This window comes from Euphorbia lathyris, chromosome 1 (assembly GCF_963576675.1).
Source record: "Euphorbia lathyris chromosome 1, ddEupLath1.1, whole genome shotgun sequence".
In the NCBI taxonomy this organism is placed as follows: Eukaryota; Viridiplantae; Streptophyta; class Magnoliopsida; order Malpighiales; family Euphorbiaceae; genus Euphorbia; species Euphorbia lathyris.
Window position 1 is genome coordinate 66,537,054 of NC_088910.1, and position 15,282 is coordinate 66,552,335.

The following is a 15,282-nucleotide window of genomic DNA, read 5'->3' on the forward strand; positions in this document are numbered from 1 at the left end:
AATTCTATTTATGTATAAATATAATAATATATTTTTTTTACGGACGTTACATCTCATCTTTGACATATGAGGCGACATAGAGAACGAACTAATATGTTTTTTTTCTATAGCACTCATATGTGACCTCGTCTGTCAAAGATGACAGATCAACGATTTTGTGTGGAAAATGTCCGAATGAGCCAACTTTAGGTGTGTGATAGGTTTTTAATGCGAACTATAGGTGTTTGATAGGTTTTTAAAGCCAAATATAAGTATGTGATAGGTAATTTAAAAAGTTGAGGGTGCCAATAGGCAAAACTTGCCACTTTAAAGGTATAAATATACATTAAGCCTCATTTTCAGAAGCAACTACTTCAATGGACATATGTTCATACACCTGCGTTTTTTTGAAGTATGAAAATTTCAAGTTTTCAATCTCACCTAAAAGAAGATTGGGTAATTCATAGAAGAAATAAGTGGTAAGGTGTTTCAATTTTTCAGTTTTCCTAATCGTAGTTGAATACGACTGACAATAGGAATTTTGAGTTTTCTGTTCACTGAAACAGTCTCTGAGTTTAGAAACGTGTTTCAATTTTTTTTTAATTGCAGAAACGGCCCGAAAATGTTTTGTATCATTTTTTGGGCGTTTCCATTTCCCACATCTCCGGGAAACACAAAACACAGCTCCCCAAACGTTTCCGTGCATCACAATCTTCAACACATCTCATCTGTCCATCTTCTAATTCCGATGTTAAGCTTTATATAAATAACAATGATAGGAGTTGAGTGATTTGTTGCTTTTATAATTCTAATGTTTATGCATTGAATGAAAAAGAAAATGGATAGAAAACTTCTAAAAAGAGAAAAATGAAAAATGAATGAAACGGATGAAATGGAAAATGATTAAATGAATAGCTAATAACAATAAATAAGAAAGAATTAAAAACAAATAAAAAATGAAATGATAAGTCATATTAATAGTTATGGAGTGTTGGTAGCTACTTTTCAAGCTCTTGTTTGTCTTTTCACTTCAGTAACCTCTTGTTTGCCTTCTACTCCTTAAAAGTAGCCTTTTACAATCCAACAACAAACAGCATCAGTAAAACAAACGGACTTTTAATATCAATAAATAAGGGAGGAAGCTTTTATGAATGAAAGAAAAGTTGTGGAAAAAAATTTATTAGTAATTTCTTTTTTTTAATTTACACATCATCATTCATGCTTATATATTATGCTAATGTTTCAATCATGATAATGTTTCAAAATGAGTTTAGTTAGTTTGGTAAAAATCCTGAACTTTTTCAAAGAATTGGATCACATACATTTAGAAAAAACAAAAATTAAACATGAAGACAAAATTAGCCTAAAACAATTTGAAATTTGGAATAAAAATTCGTAACTCAAAAAATATAAAAATGCAAGAGCTATAAACTAATTTTAATGAAGTTTTTTTATATAAAGTTTCTCATACAAATTGTTGATTTCCGTAATACTCTTACACTAGAAAAAATAAATAAGTTCCTCGAAAACAAAGTCCCAAGATTTTGATAAATTTGGTATGCCAAGTGGACAAGCTTTCACTGCTGTTTGTTAGATGAATCTTCTTCAAACCAATACTTTCTTTCCACGCCCATGTAAACTCTTTCTTTCTTTCTTTCTTTCCTAATACAATTCTTAATCATCAGTCTCAATTTCTTCGCATTTTTTTCTTCAATTTGTCTTCCTTGCGGTATTTCTCTCGTCGTTCTTCTCTTCGGCGTTTTTTTGACAATAGCTCGTCCTTAGCTTTCTCTGATTCATATTCTTTTCTCTTTTCATCTTCCTTCAGTTTTCGCTTTTTCATCTGCAAAATATTATTTTACTTATATGCCATTCTTTTTTCTATTTGATTAAAAAAACAAAAGTGCTGATTCTCCCAACAGCTAACAGGAACCTAAGCATCAACTTCTTTTTCAACCCCTTATTCCTTTTGCTATTAAGATTCAAGGTTGTAACCAAAAGAGCAGAAAGAAAAGGAACAAGTTTGAACCGCAAAAGCTTATGTTATTAGTATCAGCATGCAATTTAACATCTACACAAATTATTTAATTGAGAAAATTATATTGACCAATCTTTTTTTTTTAATGGTATGGACAAGACTCCCAATTATTCAATTGTTTGGTCTTTACATACCTTGTCATGTGTAATCCTTTGAAGCTGTTGAATAAAAGTATGAAGCTGTCGCTCTCGTGGTTCCATAACAACAGCTCTTCTCTTTTCAAGTGGTGGCCGTTTCTGACTGGGTGTATCCTTTGGTTTTGTAGCGAATGGAAGTGCTGCCTGCAACGACTTGGGTATCACCAGTGGGTTGAACTTCCTTGGCTTCCTCTCAATTGGCTGTTGGAGAGCACAAACGAAGATTCATAAACACTAGCAGAAAATCTATTCCCATCTTAATCACGGTAACAAAGGGAAAGCCAGCCTCGAATCAAATATTACCTTATACAGTGAGTCCTTATTCACAGGGACAGGAACATTGTATTCTCTCCTCAATTCACCCACAGTTTTCATTCCTTGCCAGGTCATTTTCCGAGGTTGCAATGCTGTGGTCAATGGGTTATAGAATGTAGGAACATCAACTTGAGTCCATGCACGTAGAAAAACAACGTCACTCATCAGAATCCTGTCCTCAAAGGTGCACCTGGCGATGCCTTCCCTTGGTGCTCCTCCCTTCTTTTTGGCCTGATTTCCAACCTCTTCTTTTGCAGCCTGTCCATATTTAAACCAATTAAAAATTACTCTATTACACTTCAACTTCGTGAAAGTAAGACATTGATACATGTTATCTGTCAATTGCACATCAAGCGTTACTTTCCATTTGGCATTATGGTGAAATTCATCTTCATGTGAATTGGATAGGATGATGGAAAATACTTGTGTCCACAAAAGATAAATTTTACCTTTTTAACCTGCCCTCGAATCCCACTGACAGTTCGAATAGCAGCGCCTTCAAATCGAGCTACCTCAAGATCTGAAGTAAACATATTTGTGATAAGTGCAGTCTTCTTAAAAATCTTGCATGGATAACCAACCAGCTTTACTTTCTTCATTATTTTTGCTGCATGATTGAACTCGAGAACAACTGCTGTTGCAGTTATCCGAAATGCTGCCTGAAACTCAAACCAAGAAACATAATGAGAGTGAAAAATTAAAATTGTAATAAACAACTTAGAACCCCAATTACTAAGGAACAGTAAATTGTCCAATTCTTGCATCAGAAGGACATTTAAATCCTCCAAAAATATACATAAACATAGCCAATAACAAATACCACTCGCTTTATTTTGAGACATAACCCTGTTTGGCAAAACGGCTATTAGTTGTTAGTTGATTACCTTTTTGGTTAGCCGATTTGACTAATGGCATATAAACATGCTATTACTTAGGTCTTTATAATACATAAAAATATATCTAAACAATAAAATTATTCTTAAGTTTTCCTGAAATTTTCATCTATGATCATAAATGTTTGATAAAAAAAACTTTAGAATTAGATTTATAATATTATCTTGGATATTATATAATACATTTTATAATATATACCAATTAATTTATAATTTAATATTATACTAAAACAAAAACCTAATATTTATATTCTTCTCAAAGTTTCCAATAATATTCATTAGTTCAATTATTAATTTTAATTCATATAATTTTAAATAGAAATATAATTTCCAAAAACATAATAGTAAATTTAGATTTATTAATTGACATTTACCATTAAAATATAGCTAGATGAATATGTTTATAATGTTATTAGTTTATTTTTTTTTGGTAAAGGAACAAAATAACATTTGTTAAGGGTAGTAATTAGAGATAAAAATTACCTTCAAAAAGAGATGGAGCAACAAGCTAATTGAAAAAGCTCATAAAACTAACTTTTTCAAAATTAGAGGTTTGAGCCCAAAAAGCTCTTTCAAACCTCTGTTGACAAAAGGTTTGACTAGTCAAAACCTCTAATTTTACCCCAAACCTCTCTTTACCAAATGGGGCCATTAACTCACTCGTATATTTCCTTAAACATATGAAACAATATAATGCCTTACAATTTGAGCACAAAATTAAAATTTGGACTTGAAAAGCATCTATCAGTGGAAAAGCAACCCCTATCAAGTTGTATCAACAAAGTTATAGTACGAGGAGCATACAACTTTTCCTGATGATGTTTTCAACAACTCCCAACAGTTGACTTACATACTTTGTTCCACAACTTTGAACTAGAAATCATAAAAGCAACTTCATATATGATCTCACTGGCATTCACATTCATCTCTACAGAGTTTAGCACATACTTAGAACTTGCTGTCATGGAACTGAAAGCTTAAGCTGATAGTTAAAGGCTCAATTCATATCTGACACATACCCGCACACGAATGCCACTAGGCTTGAAGCGGGCACAGCACAGGCCCATATTACCATGTCCTGCAGTTTAATCAACAAATGAGGTTGCTAGGAATCGAACCCTTGATCACTTTATCAAATCAGAGCCTATCAAGTGATCAAGGGTTCGATTCCTAGCAACCTCATTTGTTGATTAAATTGCAGTACATGGTAATATGGGCTTGTGTTGTGCACGCTTCAAGCACAGTGGGCATTCGCATGCCGGGGGCCCTTCAAATATCAGCTTTAAGCTTTTAGTTCAAGTGGTTCCATGACAGTTGTAATTTTATTGAATTTGTGCGTACTTTCAGCACTGGTGCAACCTTCATATTCGCCAACCTCCATAGTTGTGAAAGGCGTTCGAGGCGATCCTTCCAGTGCCTCTTTGGTGCTGGAAGGCGGGCGATTTGCAAGAAGCGACCGCCTCTCCAACTCAGGCAAGGGGCTGTCGGAGGCGAGAGGCGGTCGCCTCTTGTAGTTAAGACGGTAGGTCCTCTTTTTGTCTCTGGTCATTGGAAGAAAAAATAGAAAAAAATATATATATAATGTTGTTTTAGGTCAGATTTGTAAGTTAACGATAGAAAGAAAAAAAAAAAAAAAAAGGAAAGAAACTTCTCCTCGAAAGAAACTCTCACCACAACCACCACCGATCTACTTCATTGCACTCCAAGCTACTGTTCTTTTTTACTTTTCTCTAATCTTCTCCTTTGTTTTTTGTTTTTATTTTCTTCATCCTGCTGATGCTAAGGTTATGCGGCCCAAATTTCTACTCTTCTACTTTCTTCTTTATTTTTCTGTTATTATGACTGACGCTACTGTTATGCTGCCCAATTTTTGGGATTTTTATGGAAGTTATGTTGATTATGCTACTGTTACTGATGAAACTATGCTGCTCCTATTATTTTTCTGTTATTATTATTTACATTTATGAAAGTTTATGGGGGTTATAAGTTTATGCATGTTTATGAAAGCATGTGAAACAGTATGAAACTATATGAAAGTTTGTGAAACTGTATGAAAGTTTGTGAAACAGTAGCTTACTAGTGTTTAATTTTCAAATTTTGCAGGCTTTTGGATATGAGTATTAGTAATTCTAATACATCGAAAGTGACAACAAGAACGAATCCCTGTTGGAAGTATGTGCAAGAGGTCAAGGCAGGGAAGTATTAGTAATTCTGATGATGATGTCAGATGTGTTATTAGGAATTAGGATCTTATTAGACTAAAAAAAAGGGCGGCCCGGTCGCATTACGCGTCCCCGCTGAGCGAGGGTCCGGGGAGGGGTCCCACCACAAGGGTGTATTGGGGGCAAGCCCTTCCCTTGTCAGATGTGTTATTAGGAATTAGGATCTTATTAGACTACTAGAAGTTTTTTGTTGTTTTACAACTTTAGAAGTTAAAATAGTCAATTTGACTTATGGTTTTATTTTCTGTTTTTTTTTTCTAATTTGCGTGTCACCTCACGTGCGAGAGGCGGTCACCTCGCCTCGAGGTGATATCTTTCCCTTATCGCCTCGGCTCGCCTTTTGACTTACACAACTATGCGAACCTTGAGCTGAGAGTATGCACAAATTAAGATTAGAGGATGCATTGAACCTCATTTTTCTCTCCCTAGGAATGGAAGTCCTAAATTTTTTCAGAATACTTGAACACAAAGTACAATGAAAACTAGAACAAGGAATAGCCTTACTACAGCAAACCAATGCTTTTAACTGCTGCATCAACATTTGAACTTGTAAGGAAACTGAAAATCATCAAGAAAATGAAATAGAAACCTGATTATTTAATAAATTCTGGATGGCAACCACCCCAGTGTTGGGAGGAGCAAGTGGACCCCAAAACATGGCAAGACAATGCATGTGTTCCGGAGTGTACTTAAGCATGCGTTGCCTTCCATTGCGATCCTCAATTGAATAGACTGGGGTAGTTTGATAACGCCTCCAACCAATAGAGACAATAATAGGATCTCTGGTCTTCAGCACTTTCCTGTGCCATCTGTGCCGTTTTAACCTAGCCTGAAAAGGTAAACAAGACAATTCATTGCATGTATTTCTGGAAGATAGCAAATCAACCATCAAACTTAGCGTAAGATGTTAAAGCAACAGAAATCCAATCTTTTCCTTTGAAGGCTTATGCAACTCGCTGTATATTAGATGACAACTATCAATTCAATTTAGGTCAAGTGTCCAACATGTCTTCAATTGGCAAAGTTTATCATAAAATTACAGTTTTGATAAATTAAGCCTCATTTTATTACTTCGGTTATGTGCTTAGCAGCTTCGGTGATGTTATGTTTCTACAAACTCAATGGCTATGGGTTTTCCTCAGCTGGAGCAGATTTTTTAAAACATTATTTGCATATTAAGTGTTTGAACTATGCCAATTTGAGCAATTAACCTTGTTGCTAATAATGGTTTAATTCCTCAATAGATATATCCACCAGATCAGTAGGAGAAGAGATGGCAACGCGGTAGGACTGGGTCGGGGATGGGGAATGCCATGCCATACCGCTCCTTGTCCCACCACTACCTGGAATTCCCATCTCCGTCCCTGTTAGAATTTCTCCCAACCCCCATGGGAAGCTATTCTGGGTTCCCCCTACCCATTTGGGCCGCGGGAACGCTTGGTTCATTAACTAGCAGTGAAAAGCAGTTTCCACCAAGGCAAAAAAAAGCAAAGGTAAGACAAAATATTGAAGTCAATAGTAGTGAACTGAAGATTGCAAAAAAAAAAAGGAGTTAGAAATTATATATATATATAAGGGCAAGCCTTGGCGCAACGGTAAACGTTGTTGTCGTGTGACTGAGAGGTCACGGGTTCGAATCTTAGGAGCGGCCTCTTGCCAAAAAATTGGCAGGGAAGGCTTGCCCCCAGTACACCATTGTGGTGGGATCCCTCCCCGGACCCTCGCTTAAGCGGGGACGCGTAGTGCACCAGGCTGCCTTATATATATATATATATATATATGTATGTTAATATGAACTCAGAATTTGTTACTCTCTAACCTGCATATATCCAACATTTTCCTCCCCAAAACCAATTCCTCCAACCAAAATGGGGTGGCAGGGATCAAAATGTTCCACCATCTCAAAAGGAACATCATGAACCTCCAATCGCATGTATGTTCCTGTTTGGAAGCCCTCAATCTCTGATCGGGTTTCCTCATCAAGGTCATTGAGTTCAGCAATATTCCTTTGTTTTTGGAGTGCAATCTCCTCCTTCAACTGGAAGAATCAAGCATGATAACCATCATAATGTCAACGTTCCTGCCACTTATTTAAACAGGTAAAAATGTGACATGCCCAAGAAAACTCACTTTCTCAAAATATCCACTTTCATGATGAAGCTTGTCTACTTGTTCCTCATCAGCTTCCTCAGGTAATTCAGATCCATCATATGTATATCAAAATTAAGGTCACAAAAAAACAATTTCCAACTGCTATACCATGTGCAACAATATCTGAAACTAAAATAACATCGCTTGCATAAAGCTGACTGAAGAAACATAGATAGGGGGGAAAAGGAAGTAAAAATGCAGATGTATACCAGAAAAACTGAAAATATCAAAAAGAAATCTATGAACTGATGAAAAAATATTTGAAACCACTGCCTAATAAACCTCAAGCAAAATAGGATATTGAGCATTAAATTTATCTCGAAGGGCAAGCTTTTTCAGTCTCCGCTCTTCATTTGCAAGCTCTTTTTCTGTCTCCATGACACAGGAGCCAACTTCACCTTTCTTATGGTTCTCATACTTCTCACCAGTTTCTAAATCTTCGAAGTCACCATACAGATCATCATCTTCTTCAGTGTTAGACTTAGAGGGTTGATTTCTTTGGGCAGCTTTTGACCAGTTACCAGTGACAAAACGATCACGAATATTTTCGTATATATCACGAATATTTTCGTCTATCTGTTCTTTGTTCCATTTCGTAAGATCGGTATATTTTTTTGAACAGTCATCAGTATTGATATTTGTATCATCCAATACATTTCTTGATTTCTGCAATAATTAAGCCAAGAAGCTAAAAATGGTGATCAATGTTAAAGTAGAAAACATATGTAATCCTCTAGACTGAAAATTTCATTTAGAAAAGAAGCAATGCTTATGCTTCAATTTTGCCCCAAACCTTATTTTTTTCTCCTTTTGGCTTGAAAAAGTCATCTCCATCACTTTCCTCATCAGTACTGTCATCCTGCTTTTCACTAACAGCAGTCTTTGATACGGGCATCCCATATACAAGTTGCATGAGATTGATATTTTTCCTTGAAACAGTCCTTTCAACCAATGACTCTTTCCACTTTGATGCATTTCCTAAGCCATCTTCCAAGACAGCAATAAACAGAAGTTATTTTAAATTTAAAGAATCCCTTAGAAGCAAAAACCAAAGAGCCATTTCATCAAACAGCCAAATTTAGCAAATCCATGACTACCCATGCCAAAATCTGTGGTGTTTGTGTGTGCATGAATGTTCCAGCAAAAGTTCTATATAGATCAAAGGACTTCTAAGAAAAAAAAAGTACCATCTGTTTTATCATCCTCTCTATCTTCCTCTGGAGTGTCTGAACCAGAATTTGATTCATCATCTGCGTTTTCATCATCACTCTCATCATCTGAGTCCTAAAGTCATAAACATTATAACCATTCCAAAATGTTAATAAATATATAATAGAAGTGTAACTACTGTACAATCTATAAAAGGGGCGGCCCGGTCGCACTACGCGTCCCCGCTGAGCGAGGGTCCGGGGAAGGGTCCCACCACAAGGGTGTACTGGGGGCAAGCCTTCCCCTGCCAATTTATTTGGCAAGAGGCCGCTCCTAAGACTCGAACCCGTGACCTCTTGGTCACACGACAACAACGTTTACCGTTTACTGTACAATCTATGTTGCAATAATATAAATTGATAACTAAAAGGAGACGCCATAATAAGGCATGTCGCAAGAGGAGCACTGCCAGAAAACTATGCAGATTATTGATGAATTTCATGATTAAGTTCACTGCTATATGCAACATTTCATAGCCTGCTCTGACAATTTACAGTCTTGCAAAATCAGAAATTAGAACTTAATACAGAAAGAATATAAACCAAGCAAAAAGCAGGTTCATGTTTTACACACAAAAAAAAAAAAAAAAAAAAAAAAAAAAACCTTTTATTTAGGGTACTAAAGCCCATTAGAATTGAAAAATGAGGGGTGGGAAGGGGTGTGGAGGGAGGATACAAGCAGAGCCATGTAAAGTATGTCCATAGGATGATAAGGTCACACCACAGCAGGGAAATGTAGGATAAACATTATTTCAAAGCATACTAATGTCACCAATCATGCACTTTAATGTTGCAAGAAAGGCAGACTCTAAACCAAAGTCAGTAAGAAAAACCAACAAAATCAGATTGCATACATGCGTGTTAATATTCGCCTGTTGGATCATCATTCTTCCAAGAAAAATAAGTAAAACTTACCAATCGATCCTTATCATCAATGTCATCTCCAAACATAGCTTTCCTCCTAAACCTTCCATCATGAAACTCAACTTGTTCCTTCAAGTGATCTTTAATTGTTTGATGGTCCGACACATCATCATGATCTTCATCAGACACCTCATCCTCCCCATTTACCACTGCATCTCTTTGAGCAACTTCATCTTGCCTTGAAGACTCTGAATCATCCAGAGATTCACCATCACTTTCTTCTCCAAATCCATCAGCTTTTTTTTGTTCCCCGACCTCATTCTGCTTCAAAGGCTCTATTTCATGTCTTGGCTCATTCTCATCTTTTGCTTCATTATGGGTTTCAGATGCCCTAGTGAGATTCCTGGCAAAAATGCTAATAAAGCTATTCTCCAGTTTCTCATCAATTGAATATTTTGCTTTCTGTAGTGATTTCACTAAAGTCTCACCTACATCTGGGTCCTTTCCTGCAGGGATCATAGAACTCTCAGAAGAGAATTTGCAGTAGAAAGATAGCATCACACATTTTCCATTTGACTCGTGAAAATTGCATTTCTGCATTTGATGGCAGTTTCACTTAAACATAATGTTCAGTACACAATCCACAACATAAATCTTACTTAAGACAAATAGGCCCCCAACACTGATGAGGGGGAGAAAAGCTAATGTATTCAAATGAAAGATATAACAAACTCGCCATTAAAATGAACACAACATAATTTTAACCAAGAAAAGACACATGGCAAGAATAGTCAAGAGTTGTGAACCTGTGGATTTCGTTTCCCCATTTTCATCATCAGCTTTTGAAAATTGTACAAAATGGTCATTTATGTTTATGTAGACAGCATCCTTGTCATACAACAAATCTCCAAGGCCAGACATGGGTGCATAAAATAGTTTTTCCTTGTCTCTCAATCCCTTCTTTTTGGCAGCTGATGGAAGAGGACAAGGGTCAGCCAAGGCTGTAACCCCGGCCAAACTGTAATCACCAACACCGGCAATGTGCACCTGATTTGCAAATTGTTTATTAGATTGCAAAGTGTAGTTTAAGAGGAAAAATGAATGAGCATGCAAGTTGAACAAAAAAAAAATTCAAGAAAGCTTGTGCTGTTCCTACAAGACGGAATCGGCCATTCAACTGAAGTGAACTTGTAAACCAAAAGTAATCTGAAATTTTATTTTCCCCTAGATCCACTGCCCTTTTAATGCTTGCCCAACAGATATCAGCAGCACACACACATACTTGAGGGCTAAAAGAGGTGATTTAGCATCAACAGTCAACAAGCAGCAAATAGGCAAAAAACATCGGGACAGAATTGGTCATCCAACTGAAGTGAACTTATAAACCAAAAGTGATCTGAAATTTTCGTTCCCCTAGATCAGCTACAACAACAACAACAACAACAAAGCCTTAGTCCCGAAATGATTCGGGGTCGGCTAACATGAACCATCATATAAAACCGTGAAATCAAGTCGTGTCAGCAACACAAATTCTCTCCCTCCACTCTGTCCTATCCACTACCATATTTTCCTCAATCCCCAATAAACTCATATCACTCTCGAGTACCCTCCTCCAAGTTTGCTTAGGTCTTCCCCTACCCCTCACCACTACATCCCTTTGCCACTCTTCAGTCCTCCTAACCGGCGCATCAAGCGCTCTTCGTCTGACATGGCCAAACCACCTTAGTCGGTTTTCCCTCATTTTATTCTCAATAGATGTAACCCCTACTTTTGTCCTGATTATTTCATTACTCACCCGATCCTTTCTCGTATGACCACACATCCATCTCAACATACGCATCTCCGCCACCGACATCTTATGAGTGTGACAGTGTTTCACTGCCCAACACTCCGTGCTGGTCTGATTGCCCAACAGATATCAGAGCAGCATATATCATTTCAACAGTCAATATGGAACCAAAAAAGTAAAATTAAAGAGAGCTCTTGAACTTAATGAAAAAACTGGTTTCTAGTTTTCACTCTAACAAACACTAGCATAATTGGTAACTGTGAATGATATAGGGGGAAAGTAAAAAGGCAATACCATAGTCCCCTTTTTCAAATTACATCCTCGCAAATAACCATAAAGGGTGACATTCCTATCACACTTATGGTTCGTATCCACTCTTTCAGGAGGAGTCACATCTTCAAACCGATCTACTAGAACATAAGGGTGAGAAGTTCGCCAAGATAATGGATGAAACTTCATAACAGAAATAAACCTTGCAAGGTTGTGTATCTCTCGCTTAGTGTATCTGTTCATTCAGGTAAACAAAGAAAAGGGTCAGAACAGAACTTCAGATACATCAATAATTAGTTTTAAAAAAGTTAATTTCAAGAAGAAAAAAAAATGGCATGTTGTGATCTTTAACAGAGAGCACTATTTGATACTTACTTCCCATTTATCAGACCAGATAAATAAAACAATTTTGCTCCATCATAAATTTCTGTCCAGAACCGGTGCTTTAGTCTTTGCTTTGTTTTCTTAAGTTTCTTCACATCCTTGAATTTATCAAGATGGGTGAGGACTCCCATAACCTTAGGAAATCCGTGAACTTGCAAGATATTAAGAAATTCAAAAGTTTCCTGCAATAGAAAACAGAAGTAAATAATCAAAGTTATTGGTCTTTACTCAATTGCAAAGTGACATTCTTATTTTTACTTCCTAAGAAGGATGCATGAAGAAGTCAAAATGGTTGACCGGAACTAATAACAAGCAACAATACACAATATAGAAAAATCTGAAGACGCTATATTAAATGGAAGATTAATGAAGGCTAATTCACACAAAATGAACTGGCACTCAAATTTTATATATATATAAATAAACCACATGTTTAGTATTTAATAAAAAAACAATCTTTTAACGGTCGACTCTGTAACTAATACAGCATTCCTATCCTACCTATCATTTTACTTGAACTAACATTATATGTTATGTATATATAAACCACATGTTTAGTATTTAATAAAAAAACAATCTTTTAAAGGATGACTCTGTAACTAATATAGCATTCCTGGTTACCTATCATTTTACTCAAACTAACATCTGGACTCCGCCCTTAAAAGATTTATATGTTAATTTATGCCAGAAATTGAAGACAAAAAGCAAACAACAAGAACTATATATCTCACCATTTCAAAACCATAACTTCCATCTATCAATAACAAAGCTAGATCAGCAAACTTTGCAGAGTCAATCATGCCATTTATGTCATTTGGGCACTCCACAAACTGAACTCGCCTCTGCTTACCTAGATATTCCATACATTTCCTATGTTAGTAACAATAAAACCACTTTACAACTTAGAACTTCATCTTAGTAATACTTAAAAAGAGAGAAATAACCTGACACAATGGTAATTGGGCCTCGAACCTCAGGCAAATTATGCTTTGTATAATGCTTTACTAGACATTTTATCAACAAAGACTTGCCAACCTGGCACAAAATGTATAACCATAAAAATCAGTGGTGGCAGGAGCTAAGAAACATTTTCATATAACTATGTCTTACATCAGTTATTTCCACCTTAATGGTTTTGATTGATTGAATTTATCATTTATTTTGTATTTTTTTCATGTCCATATAGAATAACCACCATGAATAGAAATTGTGGTTGCAAAGGAATACATAACCATGATTAATGATTACCGAGCTGTCATTATAACTCCTACTCAGATGACTATACAGTAGAATATATGCAGATTAGGTGGATCAGCTCTCTTTTAACGCTTCTTTTTTTTCCTCACTGCATATTAGCTAGAAAGCATTATTATAGGAGAACAAGGGAGCTATAGCTTTAACTAAATATACAATTGAGTGGGTTTTGTGATTTCTTTTGCTTGCTCTATTTAGTCAAGCAAGCAATATCCTCCACAACTTAATTTTTTTACTGCAGTTTGAGATTTTCTTGTTTTTACATTTAAATTTTCAACTTCCCGAATGAATTTAATGCAGTATGCAGGTACTAAACAGAATTCAAAAATTCATGACTGCGAATGGACATGGTTTCAAGGAGTGGGTAACAAAAGGAGAAGGATTTTTTACCTACTCCTGCTGCAAAAATGGAGTTGATATAAAATTTCTAGCTTCCAGTATACCTGTTGTAGAAGCCAAAAAAATTCTACTACCAAAATGTCCAGTATGCCTGTTGTTGAAGTACAAAAGTTTCTACTACCAAAATGCATGACAAGTATGGAAGGGTGATTTGACTGTCTATAACTAACCAAAGTTGATTGCCATGCAGGTTAATATTGTTATGCTGTAAATAAAATCTATTTATATTTTTATAAATAGAGAAAAACTTGTTTTAGCTTGTCCTTATTTTCCAATAAATTAAGGTATAGGCCCTTCTTCCTTTGTCTTATTCGAACTTCTTAACATACCCAAGAATCAGAAGTCAATCCTGTGGTTGTGGTAAATTATTCTTGGAGCAACCTAAACACGAATTTAGCTTCTTTTTTTTCTTAAGTTGGATAATAAATTTTCTTCTGAAATTTTCAATTTTCAGAGAATTCTTATTCTTTAAGAATTCCCATATGTTGATAGAGTAGAATAGCGTATAGAAACTTGAAACACTTGCCCTATGAATAATTAAAATTGAACCAATATCATGTACCTGGGGTGGTCCGTGCACAACAACAACAAAAGGAGGTGGTTCCCCATAAGATCGATCAATGGTTGGAACATGGAGTCTTCGCTGCTCTTTCTCTACACTTCGAGACTGTAACCGCTTGGCTTTCACAGATGAATTAAAAGCAAAAGCCTAAACGAAGACGCGCACATAAATAGCCGAATACAAAAGAAATTAGTATACTCTTCATCGGTAAAATTAATTCCAACAAGAAAAAAAAAAAAAAAACCTTGGGGTTTTGCTTCTTCTTTTCCTCGATTGAAGTATCATCAAACTTCTTCTTTTTCTCTGATTTGCCCTTTTTCTTGGGACCTGATTGGCGTGACCGGTGAGCCTTATGTGACTGTTCCTTGCTGGTGCCTTCTATAGCCATTGTAGCAACTGAAAAGAAGGGCAACCCTTACAACAGCCTATAAGTTAAGAAAAAATGACTCGAATCGACGGAGAAAGAAATGGAGATCGGAGGGATTCCAGCCAGTCAGGAGCTTGCTACAGCGGTCAAGCGGGCGTCCTGTGGGTTTAGTGCGGGTTTAGTGTGTTAGGGCTGCAAAATTTTGTACTTTCTCTTTTCGTCACTTAATAAAGTTGCAAGGAAAACACTTGGTAAAAGAGGCCCTTGAAAGAAAAAAAAATTATTAATCTTTTAACTTTTACTTGCACACACTAAGTTTTTTATTTTATTTTTATCATATCAAACCTCTATAACTAGACCTGGACCGGGCTCGGATCGGACCTATCGGGCTTTTAATAAAGCCTGACAAACCCAAATCCAATCCAACCCACAAAAAAAAATTTAGTCAGG

General features: G+C 36.0%; 1 protein-coding gene across 1 annotated transcript; it reads right to left on the minus strand.

Moving 5' to 3' along the window:
* Positions 1 to 1,411: 1,411 nt before the first annotated feature.
* On the minus strand, positions 1,412 to 15,046 carry LOC136200559 (ribosome biogenesis protein bms1). Its single transcript, XM_065990935.1, has 18 exons — positions 14,710 to 15,046; positions 14,466 to 14,612; positions 13,195 to 13,285; positions 12,982 to 13,100; positions 12,242 to 12,432; positions 11,891 to 12,101; positions 10,614 to 10,854; positions 9,859 to 10,313; positions 8,923 to 9,019; positions 8,529 to 8,722; positions 8,033 to 8,401; positions 7,715 to 7,792; positions 7,404 to 7,622; positions 6,174 to 6,413; positions 2,919 to 3,128; positions 2,458 to 2,727; positions 2,152 to 2,355; positions 1,412 to 1,822 (listed from the first exon to the last, which is right to left on the minus strand). Exons 1-18 carry the CDS (start codon positions 14,851 to 14,853, stop codon positions 1,667 to 1,669), a joined length of 3,636 nt encoding a protein of 1,211 aa, XP_065847007.1. The 5' UTR covers positions 14,854 to 15,046; the 3' UTR covers positions 1,412 to 1,666.
* Positions 15,047 to 15,282: the final 236 nt, after the last annotated feature.